At 53.2% G+C, this 23,923-nt stretch overlaps 1 protein-coding gene across 5 annotated transcripts in view; it reads left to right on the top strand.

Annotated features, from left to right (window-relative positions):
* Nucleotides 1–20,727, top strand: part of CBFA2T3 (CBFA2/RUNX1 partner transcriptional co-repressor 3) — a 78,781-nt gene extending 58,054 nt beyond the window's left edge. For 3 of the 5 annotated variants that reach the window (XM_029074981.1, XM_039913453.1, XM_039913454.1), the window contains 7 exons: nt 4,742–4,923; nt 5,981–6,231; nt 8,510–8,595; nt 9,122–9,320; nt 10,128–10,196; nt 10,877–11,067; nt 12,306–20,727. In XM_029074981.1, coding sequence (XP_028930814.1) covers nt 4,742–4,923; nt 5,981–6,231; nt 8,510–8,595; nt 9,122–9,320; nt 10,128–10,196; nt 10,877–11,067; nt 12,306–12,641 — 1,314 coding nt within the window. In that variant the 3' untranslated portion in view covers nt 12,642–20,727. The remainder of the gene's footprint in view (nt 1–4,741; nt 4,924–5,980; nt 6,232–8,509; nt 8,596–9,121; nt 9,321–10,127; nt 10,197–10,876; nt 11,068–12,305) is intronic. The other 2 variants (XM_039913451.1, XM_039913452.1) reach the window with 1 other exon arrangement.
* Nucleotides 20,728–23,923: the final 3,196 nt, after the last annotated feature.

Consider the following 23,923-nt stretch of genomic DNA (forward strand, 5'->3'; position numbering starts at 1 on the left):
AACAACCTTTGCATCTTCATTTCTCTTTTTTTTTCTCATTTTCCACCCCAGCAGTTTAGGCTGTAGAGTCCTCCCAAGCCCCAGTCCCATTTCAACTCTCCCAGGGCAGCCAGAAGTCAGCATGAGGACTCCCCCGCCCGGAGTTCCACTACTGCTTCCTCCCTCCCCGGTTGGGCAGAAAAAAGGTCGCAAGCAGGAGTAGCCCACCCAGGCGGCCGGCTGGGGGAGGCAGCTGAGTCTAATGGGAGGCGACCCAGGTTGGGAGTCGGAAGGCCTGAGACCGGCCCTTGACTCGCCGGATGACCTGGATGAGAAACTGAACTTCTTGAGCCTGTTTCCTTCCTGCAGTGTGGGACGAGATCTGCCTTGGCAAGACCGATCTCTCGGTGGAATCTGTTGAGTGCTTACTGTTTGCAGAGCACTGTACTGAGCACTTGGCAGAGTACAATACGGTAGAGTTGGTAGACGTGATCCCTGCCCTCAAGAAGCTTGCGGTCTAATAGACGATCAGTCGATCGGTGGCATTTAGTGAACGCTTACTGTGTTCCGAGCACTCTACTGCGTGCTTGGAAGGGAACAGTCTGGTAGAGTTGATGGATACGTTCCTTGCATACGAGAAGTTCCCTGTCTAGAGAGAGTAATGGGAGGCCAGAAGGAGGTGATCGATGTGAGAGTGTAGTGGAAATGACTTTGCGTGGGCATTGGATGGGGGGAGGGTGAGTGGGAGGGTCATAAAGGAAGGGGGTCCTGGCAGCAGAGGGCATGAAGGGTCCCCAGGCAGAAGGACTGGCCCACGTCCCAGCAGCAGGGCTTTAAAACCACCGGCCCAGAAGGCTGCTATGTCTGAGTGCTGCCAGAGAGCCCAGTGGCAGGGTCGTCATGGACCTTTCCCTCCTTGGAATTTTCATCCAACTTTCCATCTTCAGCCTAAATGGCTGTGTTGAGCTTTCAGGCCCAGGTTTCTTCCCCCCACCCCTCCACCCACTAGCTGGCAATGACCACTTCCCCCTCTCGCTTGGGACAGTTGGTGAAAAAAGCCATTTTCCCCCAGCAGACAGCATTGTGGGGTGGCTCGGTACTGGGCTCCCGCTTGCTCGGTCACGTGGCTTTGGGGCTCTGCTGAGGGGTAACCCAGCTCCTCCATCCTCACGGGGTAGGTAGGGCTAGAATCTCCAGCTGGGGTAGAGCCTGAGGGTGAGAGAGGGTGTCTCTACCATCTAAGGAAGATGACGCCTCCTCTTTCTGTCCTCCTGAACCCAGTCTGGATGGCTCCTGCTCTCCCCACAGAGTGGCCAGCAGTGGGTGGACTTTTGCCCTCTCTCTGGGGACTCCCTTCAGGCAGAGCTAGAGGGTCCGTCTCTGCCTTCCCCAGAAGGCTACCCTCACGGGAGATGGGGCTACCAAGCCAGAGGCCCTGGACCTAGAGCCTCACTCTGGTCTTACTTGTACTTGCCCCCTGCTGACCCTGGGTTTCCTACCCTGCTTTGAGAGTCCTCGGCTCATCCAACTCCAAGCCCGTCTCATTAACACGTTGTTGAATTGAGTTTGGCCTTCCTGGAGCCAGAAAAATCACTTTACACTATTCCCCAGCTTCACGCTGGCACCCTGGTTCCAGCTGTTTCTAGCTAGGGATCCAGATGCTTTTCATTATCCTAACTACAACCAGCCGGCCCCAGTTTGTTTCCCGTACGCTCTCTCTTTTTTATTTTCATTATTATTATGATTATTCTACCTCCTCCTTCTTAATGGCAATGGGGGAGGAGGAACGGCTGGGGAGGAGGAGGGAGAAGGATGTTTGCCGACCTCAAATCTGCAGCCCCACATTTCCTCAGCTCACACTCTTAACATGTTCAACAGATGGAGGTTTGGCTGGCTTTCAGCTATCTAAATAGAAAAACAGGGCTGGCGGGGAGAGCAGCTTGACAAAAATGCATTTTGCCAGTGAATGGTTTCTGCTCTGAATGCTCTTATGGGGAGCGGGTGGGGGCTGGGCTGGTCTCGCAGCTTTGGAACACTATGAAAAAGTGAGGACTGGCTGGGGAATTTATTTATTTATAAATACTTACAAACCACTGACTTTTCCGAGCGTCGTCCTGCCCAGCCGGCTCCGGCTCCCCTGGCGGCTGCCCCTCTGCCCTCGCCTTCCCTGGCACAGACTCCAGCGGGGACCCCCGGGGGAAAGGGCGGGATCCGTTTAGGTCACTGTCGGAACAGTGAGCTGGGGGGCAGAGGGGAACTCTTGCTTTCGGAGATTATGGGTCATTTTTCAGAGCTGGGGGTTGAGGGCCTCTACCATCAGATGGACGGGGAACGGGGAAGCGTGTGGATCTTTGCTGTTTATGGGACAGCGCAGGGCATCTGGTACTGGGGTCCTTTTTGAGTCGAGGGGCAGCCTGATTCAGGAGCCTCACCTCCCAAGCAGTGGATGGATGTGTTGGGCCCCTACTAGTGGAGGGGAGAGGTCTCTTATTTAAGCCTCTCAGATCACAAGTTGGGGTTCGCAAAGCCTCCCCAGAATACCGGGGAATCCAGCCATTCCCCCAATCCCAGGAAGGCAGAGTTTGGTTTCCCTTAGTCTTTTCCCTGCTTGCTCTCTTTCTCTCTCTCTCTCTCATGTTTTCCCAACTTCTCAGATAATCATGTTCCCAGGAGAAGTTTTCAGATCCAAGCAAATGTCCTGGGACATGGTGGGAAATACAGCCAGATAATGATATAACCAGATAATGGGCCTGGCCATAGATCTAGAGGCCGCTGTTGAGAGTTGGAGCCGGCGAGATCAGCCCCCGCTTAGGAGTAGTAATAATAGTAGAAACTGTATTTTTTGAGTGCCTACTGAATAAAACCTATGGTACTAAATGTTCGGAAAAGTGCAACAGAAGCTAAACACAGGACCCCTGCTCACAAAGAATTTACCGTCTAATCTGGAGTTCTGTTTCCAGCTCAGCTGGAATGGCCAGTGGAATGGCCTGGGGTAAAGGCCTCAGCAAATATGCCCTGATCCTCTCCACACCCTCTAGGGGTTTCTCCAACTCCACCCAGCCCCTAAATGCTAAACTGGAGCAAAGGGGGCCCTGTGGGTTCATTCCAGCCCCAGGTCATCTTGAGAAGCAGGGTAGGAGACTGTAAGCTTCTCAAAGACAGAGAATATTCATTCATTCAGTCGTATATATTGAGCGTTTACCGTGTGCAGAGCACTGTACTAAGCGCTTGGGAAAGTACACTACAACAATAAACAGTCACATTCCCTGCCCACAGTGAGCTTACAGTCTAGAGGTGGGGAGACAGACATCAATAGAAAGAAATAAAATTACAAATATGTACATAAGTGCTGTGGGGCTGGGAGGGGGAAAGAGCGAAGGGAGCAAGTCAGGCCGAATCAGAAGGGAGTGGGAGATGAGGAAAAGTGGGGCTTAGTCCGGGAAGGCCTCTTGGAAGAGACATGCCTTTGATAAGGCTTTGAAGGGGGAGAGAGTAATTGTCAAATATGAGGGAGGGCATCCCAAGGCCAGAGCAGGACGTGGGCTAGGGGTCGGCAGTGAGACAGCCGGGACGGAGGCAAAGTGAGAAGGAGCAAAGTGGGTGGGATGGGTTGCAGAAGGAGAGAAGCGAGGTGAGGTAGGAGGGGGCAAGTGGGTTAAAGTGGTTTAAAGGTGAGGAGTTTTTGTTTGATGCAGATGTGAATGGGCAACCACTGGAGTTTTTTGAGAAGGGGAGTGACATGTCCTGAAGGTTTGGGTAGAAAAATGATCCAGGCATCCGAGTGAAGTATGGACTGGATTGGGGAGAGGGAGGAGGCTGGGAGGTCAGCAAGGAGGCCGCTGCAGTAATCCAGGAGGGATAGGATGAGGGATTGTAATGACGTGGTAGCAGTCGGGATGGAGTGGAGAGGGTGGATTTTAGCGATGTCATGAAGGTGGGAGGATTGGATGACAGATTGAATGCGTGGGTCAAATGACAGAGAGAAGTCAAGGATAATGCCAAGGTTATGGGCTTGCGAGCCAGGAAGGTTGGTGGTAGTCTACAGTGACAGGAAATTCAGGGGGACGACAGGGTTTGGGTGGGAAGATAAGGAGCTCTGTTTTGGACTTGTTAAGTTTGAAGTGACGGGAGGACATCCAAGTAGAGATGTCATGAAGGCAGGAGGAGATGTGAGACTGGATTAGGGAGAGAGATCAGGTAGAATGTGTCTACCGACTCTAATAATTGTGCTATTTGTTATTAAGAAGGATAATGATAATAATTGTGGCATTTAAACGCTTACTGTGTCCCAGGCACTGTACTAAGCACTGGGGTAGATACAAGATAATCGGGTTAGACACAGGCCCTGTCCCACATAGGGCTAACCATCTTAATCCCCATTTTACAGTTGAGGTTAGTGAGGCACAGAGAAGTGAAGTGATTTGTCCGAGATCGCCCAGCAGACAAGTGGGTGGACCCGGGATTGGAACCCAAATCCTCTGACTCCCAGGCCCTGTGTTCTTTCCCCTAGGCGATGATGCTTCTTGATACAACTATTTTGTATCGTATTCTCCCAAGAATTTAGTACAGTGCTCTGTGCATAGTAAGCAGTCAATAAATACCGTTGATGGATTGAAATATCACTGATGGAAGGGATCCAGGGACCGGAGTGGGTCCGATCCCAATAGGGCTCGAGGTGCCCCAGGGGTCCCAGACCTCTGGCAGCACCCATCGGGACACACCCTCCCCTCACTTCTCTTTCCCTTTCTCTCCCCCGACCCAGGCCAACCTGCCCTTGCTGCAGCGAGAGCTCCTCCACTGTGCCCGCCTGGCCAAGCAGACCCCGGCCCAGTACCTGGCCCAACACGAGCAGCTCCTGCTAGATGCCAATGCCTCTTCTCCGATCGACTCCTCCGAGCTTCTGCTGGAAGTCAATGAGAATGGCAAGAGGAGGACACCAGACAGGTACGAGCTGAACACATTCTACTACTTGATGGGAAGGGGGCAGTGGGGAAATGCTCCGATTGGAGTTCTTCCCCGGTAGACACTTTCCGTATTCATATCGGCCGGCCACGGATTGAGACGGGATCCGGGCGGAATGGCCGCGAGGGTTGATTTTGCTCCCCAGGAAGGACCGCCGTAGTAGCCTTGCAGGTGGGGTGGGCCGGTATATTTTTGCCCCCCCCTAATCTGCAAGGCTGCTTTAGGACTTAGAGCACCCTCTGCTGGGCATCTCCTCCAAGCAGGGCGGCTCCCGAGGGGCTGGAGCCCAGCCAGGAAACCCCGGCCCGTGACCGGAGGAGCCAGGAGGGTGAGATGCAGCAATATTCTGCAGGCCTGGACCCTGACGGCCGTTCCCCTGGGCGGCCTGGACTGTGGCCTGGCACATCTACAGGTGTGCCCACCCCACGGCTCTGCCGTGGCGGTTTAGAGACGGGACCGACCGTGCCACTCTTTCTCCGCCGGTTTGCGGATGCTTCCCGCTCAGGGTTCGGCCCGGGTCCCCTCTGCCAGTCCAGGTGAACACACTGATGCCCGTGGGGCTGTAAGGAAAGGGGATCTCCTGTAAGGAAAGGGGATTCCTGGCTGTGAGCAGGGCTTACCTGAGGCCTGGTATCCCCAATCCCAACCCCAGTCTCCTGGGCCAGCCCAGTCCCCACATTCAGGGTCTTTTCAGGGGGCAGTCTAGATATCCAGTTGCTGCGCTGCCGTGGTGGGCTGGCCCCCCGTGGCCCCGCTGTGGCCGTGGCCGTGCCGTGGGGGCTGAATCTCACTCACGCCATGGCCGCCCCCATTTCCTCCGCCCTCCGCGGAGCGTTTCTGGAAAATTCAGCCACTTCCCAAGTAGCGGGACTGAGAATACCTGTCCCAGGAATGATGGGAGGAGAGGGGCTCATCCGTTCCCTCTGCCAAACCCGCCCACTCTGTCGGTATCTGCCCTGGGCCCTGCCCCCTCGCCCCCAGGTAGCATCCTCACCAGGGCTCACACCTCTTTTCCTTTCCTCCTCCCACCCCTGGACAGGACCAAAGAGAACGGGTTGGACCGAGACCCGCTGCATCCTGAACACCTCAGCAAACGGCCTTGCACCATGAGTCCGGCCCAGAGGTACAGCCCCAGCAATGGGCTGAACCATCAGCCCAACGGGCTGCCCCACCCCACCCCGCCCCCACCCCAGCACTACCGCCTCGAGGACATGGCCATGGCACACCACTACCGGGACCCTTACCGCCACCCGGACCCCCGCGAACTGCGGGAACGCCATCGACAAGCCGGTGAGTGAGGGCACCCGGCTACCTCGCTGAGGGGTTCCGGTGGGGGCAACTGTGGGTGGGCTGCTCATTGTTGGGGGGGGGGGGGTTTGGAGGTCCCCGATTTAGGTGGCTCCCAGAAGAACTGAGTGGTGACGGAGGAGGGAGAAGGATGGATAATGACTTGGTGCCCGGGCAAGGGGAGCGGGGCCTGAGAGCAGAGATGAGCCCGGGCAGCGGGAATGAAGGAGGAGGGTGCCGGGTGGGAATTCTGGGTCAGATGGAGGGGTTATCAAGGAATCGATGAGAGACTAGTCGGAGGGAGCCGCAAGAAGCCACAAAAATGAGGAAAGATCTCAAAGTCTAGCTGGGATGGAACAGAAGCTACAGCCGGAATTTGGGCTTCTCTGGGGCTCGAGGGACTGGGAACCCGTAGCTCTGAAGGTCTCTGGGGGCTCAGGGAAATTCTGGCTGGCCAGTGGGGGTGGCCCTGGGCCGCACGTGACTCGGGTCGGCTCACAGAAATTCCTTTACTTCCAAGTGCCTCTCTCGTAGTGAGCTGTGAGTTGCTGCTCCACAGCTCGGAGCTCGGAGCAGGACTGAGGGTTGGGACTGTTCTCGTTTCACCTTCCTCCAGCTCAGCATCTTCCAGAAGCAGTTCTAGAGCCACGGAGGAAAAGTGTGCGGTAAAGGGAAAAGTGCCAGAGTCAGACAGGTCTCAGTGGTTTGGGAGCTGCCCCCCAACGCAGGTAGGGATGTGGGGTGGCTGTCGGGGATGCTGCCTTGGGTCCCGGTTTGGGGAGCCGGGGTGATGTGAGTGAGGAACAAGGCGTCCAACAAGGTCCTGGGACATCCAACAAGATTAGAGTGCAGGAGAGGGTGTCTGAGTCTGGTTCCTGGCTCTCCTCCTTTGTGAAAGCAGGAGAAGCTGGTGGGGAGGACATATTTCTGGAGGGACGGTGGGCCTCAGAGGGCCAGGCCTTAGCGACAGGTGATGGTGTCTGGCTCCTCGAAGCACAGGGTCAGGCAGGTGCTAATTCCCACCAGCTCTTGCTAATGCAAAAATAAATGCCAGCTGTCCCCGCGGATTCCAGCCACTCTCCTGGTTGCCATGCTGGCTCGAGTTCCCAGGGACGCAAGCGAGATGACAGAGTATCCGGCTAGAACTGTGCTGCTCTGCCGGCCCCTGGCCCCCCTGACCGCCCGGAAGAGTGAAAAGAGGACAGGGAGCCTGGAAAAGTCCTTAGGGCTCCCCAAGACCAGATGCTCCATCCGTGGTGGGATGTCAGGCACAAGAGGCCCTAGGAAGGCCAGATTCCTTCCTCCATTCATTCATTCATTCAACCATATTTATTGAATGCCTACTGTGTGCAAAGCACTGTACTGAGCCCTTGGGAGAGTACCATACAACAATAAACAGACACATTCCCTGCCCACAAGGAGCTTACAGTCTAGAGGGGGAGACAGGCATTATTATAAATAAAAATATAAATTATAGATATGTACATAAGTACTGTGGGATTGGGGGTGGTGGTGAAGGGATGAATAGAGGGAGCAGGTCCGAGCAACACAGAAGAGAATGGGAGAAGAGGAAAAGAGAGCTTAGGGAAGGTCTCTTGGAGGAGATATGCCTTCAATAAGGCTTTGGAGTGGAGGGGAAGCAGCATGGCCTAGTAGCAAGAGCACAGGCTTGGGAGTCTAGAGAATGTGGATCCTAATCCCAGCTCCTCCACTTGTCTACTGTGTGATCTTGGACAAGTCACTTAACTTCTCTGTGTCTCGGTTACCTCATCTGTAAAATGGGGATTAAGACCGTGGCTCCCATGTGGGACAGGGGCTGTATCCAATCTGATTATCTTGTATCTACCCCAAAACTTAGAATAGTGCTCGGCACACAGCAAGCACTTAACAAATACCGTAATGATTATTATTTTTACGTACATTGGATAGGAGGAGGGAGGGGATTCCAGGCCAGAAGCAGGACATGGGCAAGAGGTCAGTGGCCAGGTAGATGAGATTGAGTTACAGTGAGGAGGTTAGCAGGAGAGGAGAGAAGGTGAGCATTAGAGAAAGGGTCCATTCCCAGTTCTGATACACCGTGCCACAGTCTCTGTTCATTTCAAAGCAAGCAGCGCTCCTACTCCTGTCTGAGAGAGAGGCAGGCAGACAGGCACCCACATCCCAGGTCCTGGAGCAGAAGCAGGAGATTGCTGTGGCTTCCAGCGGCCTGCGCTGTGGGGTTCCGCTCGGCCCTGAGAGCCCAGCCTCCCATTTTCACTGCCTCTGACCCCTTCTCTTCCAGCTGTGCATGGCTCGCGGCAAGAAGAAGTGATAGACCACAGACTCACAGACCGAGAGTGGGCGGAGGAGTGGAAGCACCTCAACAATGTACGTCTCCGGTCCCTGCGCTACGGGCATGGGTCGGGAGTGGGGCTTAGTGCCAGGGTGAGGGGTACGGGAGTGGGGAAGGACCAGCAAACACATCTCCTGGACTCCCATATCTGATGTTGACCACCCCTCCAGGGCCAGTGGCTAAGAAGTGACTACCCAGAGCCAAGTGGGCTCTTAGGGGGCTCTTCTGCCAGCAGAGAAGGTGGTTTGGAGAGGAGCTGCAGAGACAGGCAGTTGAGTCGGGTAGGCACCCGGCAGCCCCATCAGGGGACGAGTAAAGGGGCCCACTAGCCTCAGAAAATTCCCTACCTCTGATGTCCACCCGCCAGTAGCTTGGGGTTTGGGCTTGGGGTAGGGGAGTCTCTGTGACCTTGAGCAGCGATGGCCCCAGCGAGGGAGGCCTTCAAAAAGAGAGTGGGAGAAGAGTCCTCCCTTCTCCTCCATCTCCTTTCTCCTCATCCCTCGTATTCCTCTGGGTCCTCCGTCCTCCTTCCTCATCTCTGCCTTCTCCGGGGCCTCACAGCTCCTGAACTGCATCATGGACATGGTGGAGAAGACTCGGCGCTCCCTCACCGTGCTGCGCCGCTGCCAGGAGGCCGACCGGGAAGAGCTTAATCACTGGATCCGGCGCTATAGTGATGCCGAGGACATGAAGAAGGCCCCCATCTCCGCCCCACCCCGTCCCCACAACAGCTCCTCCAACTCCGACACTCCCCAGCTAGGTACTGGGAGAGGGGAGGGGATCTAGAGGGAAGGCTCATGGGAACTGGGAGTCCAATGACAAAAACCATTAGGGACGGAGCCCCCCACTTCCCTACAGGTCCATCTGGATTTAGGAAGGGTCTCTGAAGGGCCAGGCCCTGTCCTGAGGCCTTCCCCTTTTACAGGGCAGGTTCTGGGAATCGATCAGTGCCATCCCCATTTCCCCATTTATGGGAAATCCCTTCCAGCATGGCCAGCGCCCGGTCTCAGTTGTTGGCACCTCAAAGAGGCCCCCTTGTTGGTTAGAAAAGCAGCATGGCATAGTAGATAGAGCTCGGGCCTGTGAGTCAGGAGGTCATGGGTTCTAATCCCGGCTCTGCCATTTGTCTGCTGTTTGAGCTTGGGCATATCATTTCTCTGTGCCTCAGTTACCGCATCTGTAAAATGAAGATTAAGACCGTGAGCCCCTCAAGGGATAGAGACTGTGCCCAACCTGATTTGCTTGTATCTCTCCCATCGGTAGTATGGTTCCTCGCACATAGTAAGCATTCAGTAAATACCATTGTTATTATTATTATTGTTGTTATTATTATTATTATGTCTAAAATACTGCCTGAGGCTCAATCACAAAGATGACCCCCCAACACCCCAAGGAGCTCCTCCTGCATATCCTGTGCTGGACTATAATTACCGGGGTAGAAACTCCACATGCTTCGACACTGGGCACCGGAATCTCATCAGGGTTGCCCCGATCAACGAGATGCTATTTTTCTAAAGGAAACTTGGCTACAGTGTTTTTAGTTGGTTACTTTCCTTCTTGGTTTTAGACACTCACCGTGAGTTTGTGCCCCGACCACTGTCCGGTTATATGCCAGAAGAAATCTGGAGAAAAGCTGGTGAGTGTCAATTTGGTCCACCAGGGCCAGTCCCATTCTTCTTTCTAATGAGTTTTGGGCATGGAGAGCCTTTGTCAGTCACCGGTTGTTTGTCAGGGCATCCTAGCTCTGCCAGGGAGAGAAGCGCACTCAGCTTGCCACAAGCTCAGGGCTGTGGGAGAGAGCTGGAGTCCAGGTGTTCTGCCTTGGAACATCACAGGTCGCAGTAGGTCTTATCTCGCTTTTGGAGCCTTGGGCCAGAGTGGATTTGGCCGTCTTGGACTGGTCATCGGCCTGGAATACGGGGCCATACTAGAGGTGTGTCCTTCGTGTGGAGCGTGGTCTCTGCCCCTAGAGCTCCGCAGATCACTCTGTGAGGTGGTACTGGCCCTCGACCTCTCACTTCTGACCCTTGCTTCTTCCTGGGTACTTCTGTGCCTGAAGAATCATTCCTTCTGGCATGGTTGGGGCAGGCATATCTCCCTCTGAGTGGACAGTGGCACCTCCGTCCACTCGGCCGCACCTCTGCTCTCACCGGCCCCACGTCCCCTTCCCACCTGCAGGACCTGAGGTGGAAGGGCTGGGAAGAGAGTCCTCAGCAACTCCCCTCCCCACAACGCCGTCCCCCGGCCTCCTCCCGCTGCCCCTCACCCCCTGCCAGCCTGGGCGAGTGGCTAGAGGCCCCCAATGCTGCCTTTCAGAAGAAGCCGTGAACGAGGTCAAGCGGCAGGCAATGTCGGAGCTGCAGAAGGCTGTGTCGGACGCCGAGCGGAAAGCCCACGAGCTGATCACCACCGAGCGAGCCAAGATGGAGCGGGCTCTGGCCGAGGCCAAACGCCAGGCCTCCGAGGACGCGCTCACCGTCATCAACCAGCAGGAGGATTCCAGTGAGGTGAGCGGGACCGCCTCAGGGAGGAGGCCCGGGGTGGCGACCTAGGGGCCGAGGACTCACCGGGCCGTGCCGTTAACGCCATCTCGGCCAAGACCCAGGCCAGGGTCGGTGGGTGAGGATTCCTGGGTTCCGCTCCCAGCTCGGTCCCGCGTCCTCGGGACCCTTTCCACTCGTGGCCCCAACTTGCCTGCCCGTAAAACAAGGGAAAGACCTGTCAGGGACACGGAGTGGATCTGAGGGAAGGCGGGGACGATTTCATTGGGATTTCCTCTGGCCACGGGCCACTGGGGCACTGAAGCCTCTAAGGACGGTTTCTCTCCTTCCTCCATCAGAGAAGCTTTGGGACTCTTGTTTCGGTGAGTTGGAGTCAGGAGAGTTCAGTGGAAAGAGCCCGGGCTTGGGAGTCAGAAGTTGGGGGTTCTAATCCCGCCTCGGCCACTTGTCAGCTGTGTGACTTTGGGCAAGTCCCTTAGCTTCTCTGTGCCTCAGTTCCCTCATCTGTAAAATGGGATTAAGACTGTGAGCCCCTTGTGGGAAAACCTGATAACCTTGTGCCTACCTCAGTGCTTAAAACAGTGCTTGGCACATAGTAAATGCTTAACAAATACCATCATCATCATCATCATCTGTCTGGGTCGGTTGGGGAGTACATCTGCTTGAAGGCAGATGAGGTGGACCCAACCAAGCTAGTCTTTTTAATTCAGTCTCCTGAGGTTCCACTCATTTCTCCCACCTGTCTTCTTCCACCCCAACTCCCCTCACTGCCCCAACCCCCCGCCCACTTGTACCCCTCTGGAGGTAGTGCTGCTGTGTGCAGTACCCCTTATTGGTGCTGGGAGGGATTACGGAGGAGGACTGAGCCGGAGCCTGTCCTTGAGTAGCTACCTGACAGGCAGATGAAGTGACCAGGGGGATGCTAATCTCTCCAGATAGACAAAGAAGCATCCGCCTCCAGCCTCAGCCGGACGGAAACAGTTGGTCCGTAAATGCTGAGCTTGAGGCTGAAGGCCAAGGCCAACTCTTGGTTGTGGGTTGATTTGTCTGTTTCCCCCGCAGAGCAAAGCCCCAGGATTAAGCCTCTCAGAAGCCTCAGGATTTTGAGGGGGATGCCTGGCCCGGGTTGGAAGACCTGAATGGGGTGGGGACAGGTGGGGAAGGGTCTTCGCCTCTCTCTGACATCACGTTCTGTTCCCCCATTCCTCCCTCCCCCTGTTACCCCTCCCACCGCCCCCGTCTAGAGTTGCTGGAACTGCGGGCGCAAAGCCAGCGAGACCTGCAGCGGCTGCAACACAGCCCGTTACTGCGGCTCCTTCTGCCAGCACAAGGACTGGGAGAAACACCACCACGTCTGTGGCCAGACCCTGCAGGGCCTCCAGGCCTCGGCCGGCCCGGCCCCGGCCAACGGCGTGGGGCTCGGAGGCGTGGGCTCCTCCCAGCCGGACGTGGTGGCCGTGGGCCCCTCCCTGACCGGGGTGGCCGTGGCCCCCAGCCCCAGCGAGACCAGCTCTACGGCCGCCTCCCGCTCCGGCACCCCGGCCACCCCGCCTGCCCCGCTGGAAACTGCGTCCCGCTAACACCCCAGAGGGGCAGGAGGCAAGGAAAACCGGCGACCTACTAAAGTCACTGCTGCTACTGCTTTTCTCCAAAAGAAAAAAAAAACAAAACAAAAAAAAAACTGCATTCAATGCAACTTCCTCAGCTACCTGAAGATTCCATTCGACCTCCAAACCACCTCTTTATCTCTCCTCGAGTGATCCTCACCAAGCTTCAAAACTGGGCTTTAAAGTGCAGTTGACAAAGAAAGTACAAACCTTCTTCTATGTTAATCTTCTCTCTGTCTCTCCCTGTGTGTCTTTCTCTCTCTCTGTCTCTCTTTCTCTCTCCGCGTGTGTGTCTCTCTGTGTCTGTCCCTCTATGTCACACGCTCTTTTTAAAAATTATTTGTTGATTTATATTTTTGGTGAAGATTCTGATTTTTTTCAAAAGAGCTATTCAGAAATGGACAAAAAAAAAACTGTTGTTTTTATTTTAATTAATAGGGAAAAACTGATTTTGTAGCTGGAGATCTGTGTCGCTGAGTCAAACCGAACTGCCTGTGAGTCACGCAAAGGGCGTGTAAGGCGAGGACGGTAAGAAGGATTTCAATTTCCAAATGAAGAAGATTTTTTGGGGTTTTTTTGTCTTTTTTTTAAATGTCAAACTCTTTGGCTTTAAGTAAAAATCCAAAAAGATTTAAAAAAAAAAAAGAAAGGAAGCTTACCTATAAACTACCTTGCTAGCTAGCCAAGAATACCAGATACACCTCTGCTCCAAAGTAAACCCAAAAAGCAAACACAAAAAATCCAAACTTTTCTTTTTACCACTGCCAAAGTTATTTTTTAATTTTAGTCGGGGCTTGTTTGTTTTGTTTTTTGTTGTCGTTTGGCTTTTTTTGGTTAGTCTTTTCATGGAACAAGGAGCAGCACTTGTTTGTTTCAACGAGCGACAGCAACTGCTCTATTGGTGAAACGGAGGAGCCAGCAGTGAAGAAAACCGACACTCTTCCTCCCACCCGCTGGCTCCATTTTGCTGGCTCAGCTCTCCATCTTTGGATCTTCCTACTCTGCCTGGCTGAAGGACGAGCCTCGGTGGCTTCAGAGTTCATTTCCAAACAAATAAAGCAAAATCATCGCCGCAACATAACAACCCCCCAAAAATCCCACTACTGTGTGTGTGCGTGTGTGTGTGCGCGCGAGCATGCATTCCGGAGGGTGTCTGTGCGTGTGGGTGTTTGTAGGGGAATGATACCCCTGTCTTTTTTTTTTCCCCCATGCCCTCTATGGATTATCGACACATTGAATTTTTCCTATGATGAAAAAAGTGCTAAAGCGTTCCTTTCCAGAGAGAGCTGTTGTTCTGAAACCAAACTGTGACAATCTTTTCGGTTGATTCTTGACTGCTTTCCGGAGCACGAGCAGAGAGCGACTGCACCAGTACCTTCCACTTCTTCTGTTATTCCTCTACCTCTCTTCTCTCCATTTCCCCCACCCCTTCCTTGGTCACAGGATCACCTTACTGCTGGGCTCCTTTCTTCCAAACTTTTGCAGGAAAAAGAAAGCCAACCTTTGTAGTCCACCCCCTTCCACCTCCCCATCCTCTTTAGAAGAGTATTTTGACGGCCTGTATATAACCCCTGGCTTTTACGACCAGTTATTCCCCGGATGTTTTCTCCTCTGGTCTCGTGATGGAGCACGATCGGTCTTTTCATTTTCACATTCTTCACCCCGTCGTTCCCTTCCCCTTCCCCTTGCCCCTTTCGACTTCCACAGCTATTTCTAGGAGGAAATAAAGGAAAAAAGAAAATTAACACTTGTACTTAATGGAAGAAAGACAATGTAGATTTTTTTTTTTTGCATTTTCTTGTATCGTTGTATAAAGTACAGAGGACGGGAGTGCAATATGGAGCGTGGTACGGCTACTGTATGGGGGTTCAAAGAGACTTCCCAGCCATGGGTCAATATTGTACGTTAATGTGAATGTATATAGTATTTGCAGAGGTCCAAATAATGATATTAATAATAATAATAATAAAGAAGAGATGTTTGCCAAATAAAAATAAGACAAACCACTGAAGTATGTAAAGTTTAGGAAATAGGTTTTAAAAACAAATCATCAGTGGGGTCATTGGGAAGCTCTAGTTTAACCAGAGTTGCAAAGGCCACTGAGAGTATTTAACATGAAGGATGAAATCACGTTTTCCCAAGTCACTGTCCGAGGGGAGTTCCGGCAGATGGAACCCGTCTCGAAAGAGTGGGTTGGATGTGTTGGATTTTTGGGTTTTGAACCATTTCCCCTGACTGCCCCCCTTCATTTGAATCCTTTCAATCCCCCGCATGTCTCTGCGTTTCATAGAGGTTTACTTTTGTAGGTTTCATGAGAGCAAGGGTTAGAAGTATTTTGTTAGAACAGTTTTCATTCTCGGGAAAATGCAGGCCCAGGAGTTGGTTCTATGAAGGTTTGCTAAACCTTTCGGCTTTTTTTCGGTTTTCTTCTCCCTAGCGGTAAGCCTGTTAACCGTCTAGAGGCGTAGACGAATCGGACACAGGACGCCCTCCCCCTAACCCCCACCCTCTGTGCACTTCAACCCCACCACCACTACCTCTCCTGGTTAACCTCCCGCTGTCTCTTCTTCTTCCCTCTCCCTTTTTCCCCTCCATCCCTTTCTGTCCACCCACCCCACCTTACCGCCCGGCTCATTGCGAAATTGCCGACGGCCCCCAGCCAATTTTGGTTGGGTTGGGAGCTGGGATGATCCCTCCCAGCCCTCAAGTTTGCAAACTGGGTTTCGGTTTCTCGGTTTCAAAAGAGCACAAGGTAGGATCGGAGGTGGAGAAATGGCCACACGGTCTCCGGTCTGGTGGGCTAGACAGTACCTCCTTCTGGAGAGGAACTGAGCGGCTCGCGTGGCTAGTGTCGGAGAATGGTTCTGCTCTCAGGGAAGAGGCCAGTGAGGCTCGGTGGTGTTGGGAGGTCAGCGCCACATCCCTGAGTCGGGAAGATGAGACGGTACAGGGCGAGCCCCTTGGCCAAGGGTCTGTCGACGGGGTTTCCTCGGTCACCTGACTTGCTTCTGGCTCTCAGACTCAGTGGGGAACCATTTCTCCCCACCCCCAAGATCATATGCTGTCCTGTCAGGGGAGTCCTGAAGGCCCGGTGGCTTTCTGCCCTTGGTGTGGGCCAGCAGATGAGTTTGAAAACTTCTGTCTCTCTGCTCTCACCCCTCAGCACCTCGTCCCATCTCAAATGGAAGAGGGGCTGGGCTCCAGGTCAGGGCTCTGCTGTCAGATGAGCCAGACCCCCAGGGAGTCGGGCAGCCACCCTCCCTAGGACACGGGTGCTCGAGAAGGGGCCGAGTAACAACGCCAGCTGGAAATCGCATCCGTGCCCGGAGGAGAGGACGGAGGCTCCTGGGTGGCCGTCTTCCTCCCCGCTTCCTTATGCTGCTGCCTCTCTTGGGTCCAAACAGAGCCTAAGGTGAATGCGGTGGGAGGAACTGGCCTCTTGGAGAAAAGGATTTAAAGGCCTCTCTGAGTCCGGCCTGTGGATCCCCCTAGAGACTACCCGGACAGCAGCCGTCATTGCTGTGTGCACAGTGTTCCTCCCCAGCACTGGTTCAGAGACCGCTCGGTGCTCTGGGACTTCCGGGGGTGCAAGAAAATTGGTCAAGAGGGTGTGCAGGGACTCATTGGCAACCCCCTCCTCCCCCTGCCCACCATCTCACAGTTAGAGGATGGGCGTGAGGTTGATTGGTTGTCCCACCTCAGCCTGGGCCCTGGTGACCTAGGCAGGGGGTTCCCTTGAGGAAGACTTGGGTTCGCCCCAGTGACGGGGAGACCAGACTGTCACGGGGAGCGGCTAACATCCAGTCCGGCCAGGGATGGTGTGGGTCCGGCGAGGGTGTCATCCCCTCTCCTCGGCCCCCCACCGCCCTGCCCCCGGACAATCGCTGCAGTCTGGCGTGCAGTAAATTCAGCCGCAATCCTCACTCTGGGGCCCAACCTCGGGAACCTGCTTCCGAGGCTTCCGTGTCAAAGCTTTCCGGGTTGCCGATCTTGTGATGTTGAGGATTCCAATTGTGTTTTAAAGGCAAAAGGAAATTTGGAGACAGCTGGTATCTTATGAGCCACGGTGGCCATCCTGTTGATCTTGCTCTCTCTCTCTGCACCGAATGTGGTCTGTTTTTCTTATTTCACACAGAAAGGTGATATAGCAGAAGTATTTCCAATGCCGTCCAGTGCTGCAGGGGCCCCTGTCATTCTTAGCGTTTGGTGGTTTTTCTCTCGTGCTTGAATCTCGGGCTCCCACCCCCCTCCATCTGCTCAGAAACCACCTCCCCGCCACACTACCTCCAACCTGCTTAAGGACCATAGAAGACGCGTTTTGTTTATTTGAAAGTCACTGTTCAAGATCCCACTCGCGATCCAAACCAAAAGCTCTGGGAGAGACCGGTGCTCACGGAGCCCCCAGCGGAATCCCAAACCGAATCGACAGCTTTAACGTTGAGACACCAAAAAGCGGAGGGCAGGGAGGCCGGACAACCGGCCGGGGGGATGGACGGAAGCTGCTCTCCGGGAGAGCCGGGCCGGGGTCGGGCACTGGCGAGGCGGCGCCAGTGCTGGTGATGCGGCGGGGGCAGCGTCACTGACCACAAGTACTCGGGATTGAGCTAGACTGCAGCGCTGACCCTGCGACTGCCGGGACAGCAGCTGGAGCGTTGTGCTTCCGGCCACTTCTGGCGTAGCTCTGAGGCCGCCCGACTCTGGGCCGTTGCTGCCTGTCACTGAAACAGAGGCAGGGGCCGCTTTCGCTGGGCCAGGCTGGACTCCGTGCCGACCTGACCCAGCCTTGGGGTTCGGGTGCCCCCGGGGGGGTGCGGGCTTTTCTGAGGCCTTGCGGGGCTCTGCCCTCTGAAAGGCGGGGGGGAAGGGAGGGTCCTGGGCAGCAAAGGGTTCCAAACCCCATTGCACCAAGGCGACCCTGCCCCTTTCTCCCCCTCTGGCCGACATCCCCCACAAATTTGGAATTCCTTTTCTCTGGACTTTCTCTTTTCTGGGTCTTAGAAGGAGGAACTTTTGGCCACCACCTGTATCACAGTGGAACTTTGGGGCTGGCTGGCTCTCTGCCTGGATGTCTATGTCTCTGTCTCTCTCTCTCTCTCACGCTCACTGTCTGGGTGACCAAGCAGCCTGCCACAGGACTGTCCCCACCTCCCTCCCAAGAGAAAACTCTTCCTTTGGACGAGTGCAAACCCAGAGCTCTCCGCTGTCTTCTGCAGGGCTGCAGGCCAAGAACGGTCTGGGAGAGGAAGGCGGGAAGTTTTGTTCCACTGGGGGAATGAAAGAAAACAGATCCTGGAACTTAGGGAGGGAAGGGCCCTTCCTCATACTCATGTTCAAGGAGAGTCAAAGAGCTCAGACAGATCCACTTTTATGGTCTTGAGCCCAAGGGCTTGAAAGATATCAATCCTGGGACCAGAGGGAATAGCCCCAGCCTGGCCCTCCTCAGTGCCACCCCACTTTATACCAAGGCCATGTTTTCCCTCGGGCAACGTGCTCCCACCACGGGGCAGCACTTAGCTGGGAAAAGAGAGGTGGGCTGGCAGTTCTCTTCTCTCATAGAAAGGGTAGCAAGGAAGGGCTGAGGCAGGAGCCATGGGCATTTTTGTTGGCAGTGGAAGGAGAGAGGGAGTGGCATGAAGAAAGGGGGGATGCACCTTTCCCTGGATTTGGTTATCTTTCTGGGGAAACCCAGGCCCAAAGCCAGGGCTCAACTTCTTGCCCCTCACCCATACCTTCTGGGATCTCAGGGTGATCTGTGTTTGCTCCCCAGCCCCCTAGCTCTGTTTCCACTCTGGGGAAGAGTTACTGGTCTCTGCCTGGGGACCCAGAATCAGAGGCAGGAGGAAGCGGGTGAGCAGGGAAGCCAGGAGTGGTCATTCTTGTCAATATGCTGTGGAATGGGGGTCTCTTTGGAGACCCTGACTGTCCTAATCCTCAATTGTTCCAAATAGAAATCCTCGCTGACACCAAAGCATTTGTTTCTCTCATAAATCCATCTATCCATTCATCCACCCATCCAAGATGAAACATCCAATATCGTAACAATGCCCCAGGTTACCAGATCCCGGGCAACTACTTGTCCAAAGTTTGCTGGCCAATCATGGTCCATTAGGACTGGACTTGCCAACAATCACAGAGAAGAGTAAAGATACTCACATTTTTTAAAAAGTTACTAATGAAAAAATGCATCCTCACATTCAGCTGGCAGTCCCTATTGCTCCAGTATGAAACTCAAGGTGATTAGAGAATTGGAAATGGTCCAGCTAGCCGCTCTGTCTCCAAGGATTGAATTAAGATTGTCCTCAGCTCTGGTTTCTAGAGCTCTGCCCAGTCCTTATGATTTTTGAGATTTGGGGGTGTTTTGTGGGGTGTGAGGCTTTCCTTGGAGCTGGAGCTGAGCTGCCTTGCTAACTAATCACTGGGAGAGAAGACTCCTACTCTGTGCTAGCAACAAGGCCGATGTAATTGGATCTGCCTTTATAGTCAAGTGGGCATGTCTTGGGGACTGGGAGAATGGTGTTGTGGGGAGGCGCTCACCTCTGTCCATTGCAATGTACTTCTCCCTCAACCACACTTCTCCCTCTCCCCCAACTCCCATCCTTCTCTCTGGGCTTAAACCCATCAGGGCAAGCTGGTCGAAGGAGTAGAAAGCTGTCTCAAGAAGCCTTCCTCCTTATGTTCTCCTGTAAGGGGTCAGGCTTCTTTAAGGTGCAATGAGATGTGATTGGGGTATGATTGTACCCCCTAGAGCCACACAGAGTAGGTTCCAGTACTAACCTTCTTCACTGAACAGTTCCACCCATGCCCTACCCAAGCCCATTCCCTCTAGTGACCACTCTCTCTCTCTCTCTCGGCGTGCTGGAGGGTGGGTTGGTCATCTTCAGGCCCCCGACCTCCCCGGGGTGGGGGGGAGTGGCTGCCTCCCCCCCAGGGCCATCCCTGGGGCAGGGGCAGGAGCTGGGTGGGGTTTCAGATGCATGGCTTCCTCCACTTCTCTCTCCCCACAGCCAGGCCCGCGTATTCTGTAGGGGGAGAGAAGATAGAAGTCGTTGGCTATTGCTCCTTTGACCAAACGTAACATGGGAGGGGCTCTCCCAGACAAGATGGGCTTGCCCTGGGGGGCAGGAAGCAGACAGAAATCATAGTGAGTCGATGACATTAAAATATTAATAAGCCAATGATTTTAACAATATCAGTAAAGGAGGAAAGAGACCCCGATCTCACAGGCTTTCTGCTCAGACCTTTTCAGGCCAGTAAGCTCTGGGCTTGCTGCCACTCGAGACAGTTCTCCCACCCAAAGATATCTCAGCAGCAGCAGCAGCAGCAGCAGCAGCAGCAGCAGCAGCAGTAGCAGTTTCTTGTCTTTGCCTCAGCTGCTTCCTTGTTTAATGAGAAAAGCACTTGGTGTTTCCCTGCTGCCCCTTTTCCTTCATCTCTCTCTCTCTCTCTCTCTTTCTCTCTCCTCCTTCCCTCCCTCCTCCACTCCCCACCTCCCACCTGGTTCTGCTGTATCCATGGTGGATGTGCTCCCCCGACCCGGGAACCCCAGTGGAGTTGGGAGCCTCCAAACAGGGGAGACTTTCTCCACAGATCTTGGGTTCTTGAGTCTGGCTCCCTTCCTCCACCTCAGCAACGGCTCCAATGATTGCCCTGTGGCGCCCACTGCTTCAGCCCGTCAGGCTGCCCAGTGGGGAGTGCCATCCCTCCCACCTACAAAACTCTGCAATACTTGAACTGAAGGCCTCGGGGAGTGGAGGGCTGGGGAGGGAGAGGAGCCTGGGTGTGTACAGACTGGTAGGTGTGTTTTAAAGACAGGACTTCAAAGAGAATTTTTTTAAAAAATAGAATTTTATGAAAAAAGCCCCTGTTCCCCAATGTTCTTCGGGTTTCTGTGGCCATTCTAGAGAAATGACAATGTTGGCATGCTGTCCCTCCCCGGTGCTGTGTCCTGCTTTCTCTAAATGTACTGTATGTTTGACCTGTGAACGCTGTAAAACATTATGATTCAGGTTATGTCTGTTCTTAACTCTGTATCCGTGTAATAAAACAAAATTTAATATCACATGGCTCTGCCCCTCCTTGGGTCTAGACTCTGGGTTGTGCCCTGCCTCCTTCCCTCCTCGCTCTCCCCCCGCCCCCAACCTCAACCATTGGAAAATTTTAGCTCAATGAGTGCTTGGAAAGAGAGTTGGGGTTGGGGGCTCTTCCCCTGTGGCCCCTTGGGAATCAGGCATGGCTGCAAGTTTGGTTCCCCGTAACTGGGGTTCTTCTCAGGGTGTTCTCCAAGGAGACATCTCAGGTGCAGCAGGGCGATGGGAGAATGACCTCTTGAGGTCCCAGCCAACCGCAAGATTCTCTGCTTCATCCCTGAAATTGTTCAAAGGCTTTTCGAGCTGCATCTGGCATTCCGTGGTGGAAACAGAGGAGCAGTGTGGATGGTAGGCCATAGGGAAGAAGTGCCCAGTTTTCCAATCCCTCTGGACTTTAAGGATAAAACAGGAAACCTCGACCCTGCTGTACTGTATGTGGTTTCCAAGCCCACCATGGCTGACCTGCTTGCATTCAAGGATTCATTCCTTCCTTCATGCATGCATTTATTCATTTATCTATTCATTAACTTGTGTTCTTTAAGCATCTATTGTGTGCAGAGCACTTAGGTAGGCACTTAGGAGAGGAAAAATGAAAGTAAGAGGCTCTCTTCCCTTGAGGAACTTACAACTAACTGGGAAGATAAGTAGGCAGAAACAGTATACATACAGTGGGAGCAAGAGGAAAATATACTGATAATTCTATAGAGAAGTCTACAGAGAAATAAATAAGAATGTACTTACCAACTCTGTTGTATTTTACTGCCCCCATTGCTTAGTACGGTGCTTTGCACACAGTAAGAGCTCAATAAATATCATTTGTTGATTGAATAAATAATTGGGATATAAAAATAAATGCATGTATAGATCTAAGGGCCAAGTTTGGCTCCTGGGGTGACTCAATCAGGGGTGGTGGAAGTAGTTGGGGGAGTCTTCCTGAGGAGGTGAGTTTTCAAAAGGGCATCTCTCAGGACAATGCAACTCTGAAGGGTCACAAAACCTATTAATATGCCAGTTCCCCTACTCCGCTGGGGATGAGTTGAATGAGGAAGGGGAGCGGGGAGAGAGAAATGAACGTAACTTAGTGTTTGGAGAAGAGGTAACTGCCTTAACACTTATGGAAGGTTTCCTGAAGAAGAGGCATTGCTTCCCACTTCCAAAGAGAGGCGGAGAGGAAAAACCCAGCCAAAAGAGACTCAAGTCAGGCATGAGGAAGATAGTCCAGGACCAGTTCTGAAGAGAGGGTGGGGAATCGCCCTGCTGAGAATCTTCCAAAAGCAAAGCGATAACCGGCCATCCATTCAGGGAGGAGATGAGAGTTGATTCCAGGTGATCTTTTGAGGTAGTTAGTGTTCAGCTTTTGGAATCTCTGGTCACTCCAGGTGAGAGGAATGGAGGACCAGAGGGGTTTGACTAGGGAAGCATTGGGCTCTGGGCCTTGGGGGAGGGAAGCTTTATGGAGGTGCCCCAACTCCTCTCCCTCCTAGTCAGTCTCAAGTCAGAATCAGGTAGCCAGTCACTCCTCCTCTTACCTGGATACCTCTTCCACCAGTGATGGAGGAGGAGCAGAGTAAATCAGTATCAGGGAATCGCCTGGGCTTATTGATCACCAGTCTCCCAAGAGAAGTTGTGTTGCAGGCAAATCAGAATGTTAACGAAAAGGTAAAATATGGATCACCCCTCGCTCGATACTAGACACTCGCAGCTCCTGCTTCTCCCTGAACCCGGCTTCTTCCGTGTCCTGGCTCTGCTGAGGGTGGGTAGGCAGCAAGGGCAAGGATCATTCCTCAGGCTGGGAGACAGGCTGGATATTTCTGTGACACCTCCCCACCCCCACCCCACTCCCCTGCTGAACTGAGGCATAGGAGGAAATGGAGTAGAGCCACAGCAAAGGAGAATCCAGAGAGAGAGAACTTTTATTGCTATTCTTGATTCTATTCATTGCTATTGTTCTTGTCTGTCCGTCTCCCCCGATTAGACTGTAAGCCCGTCAAAGGGCAGGGACTGTCTCTATCTGTTACCGATTTGTACATTCCAAGCGTTTAGTACAGTGCTCTGCACATAGTAAGCGCTCAATAAATACTATTGAATGAATGAATGAATGAACTTCTGAAGCCAAAAGTGATGAGACATTGGAATGGGTGATTGAGACAGTTTTACTAGGGTGGCATGGATTGGATTGTGATGATAATAATATGGAAGTTAAGTGCTTACTAAGTGCCAGGCACTGTACTAAGCACTGGGGTAGATACAAGATAACCAAATTAGATATGGTCCCTGTCCCACATGGGGCTCAAGCTCTAAGGGAGGAGTAGGATTTCATCCTCATTTTACAGCTAAGGAAACTGAGGCACAGAGAATTGAAGTGACTTTTCCAAGGTCACACAGCAGCCAAGTGGCAGAGCTGGGATTAGAACCCAAGTCCTCTGACTCCCAGGCCCATGTTCTTACCACTAGACCATGCTTGATTATCCTTCCAGGAGGCAGGGATGTGGATTAGATGACCTTTAGACTACAGTCTTCTTATAAGCAGGGAAAGTAACAACTCTATTGGATTGTACTCTCCCAAACATTTAGTACAGTGCTCTGCACATAGTAAGTGCTCAATAACTATGTTAGATCATTAGATTCCAAACTCTCTTCCAGCCCCAGGAGTCTATGAGCCTACCTGCAGGTCTGCATTTAAGCAACCATATTGCTCTTCCATACTAACCAATCGGAGATACTGAGGCAAACAGATTGCAAAGTGACTAAGCCCAAGTCGCAGCAACCAAGTGGTGGTAGGTGGAAAAGGAGCAAAAAGCCTGCAGGACTCAAAGGTCCAGGAGTGAGCCGTGGGTTACTGTGTGCAATCGATCCCCTTTTCTGCAGACAGCCTTCAAGAAGGAAGTCTACTGTCTTCCTCCGCTGCTCACTCCAGTAACAAGAGATCTAAACGTTTCTATGCCAGATCAGTTCCACAATGGGCAAGCTCCACCCCGCTCTAAGCCTGGCCAGAATCAATCTATGGTATTTATTGAGTGTTTACCGTGTGCAGAACACTGTACTAAGCACTTGGGAGAGTACAATACAATTATTCGTCTGTAATTGGTAGACCCGATCCTTGCCTTACAATCTAGTGGGGGAGACAGGCGGTAAAATAAATTACAGGTAGGGAAAGCAACTAAGTAC

This window comes from Ornithorhynchus anatinus, chromosome 11 (assembly GCF_004115215.2).
Source record: "Ornithorhynchus anatinus isolate Pmale09 chromosome 11, mOrnAna1.pri.v4, whole genome shotgun sequence".
NCBI classification, from domain to species: Eukaryota; Metazoa; Chordata; class Mammalia; order Monotremata; family Ornithorhynchidae; genus Ornithorhynchus; species Ornithorhynchus anatinus.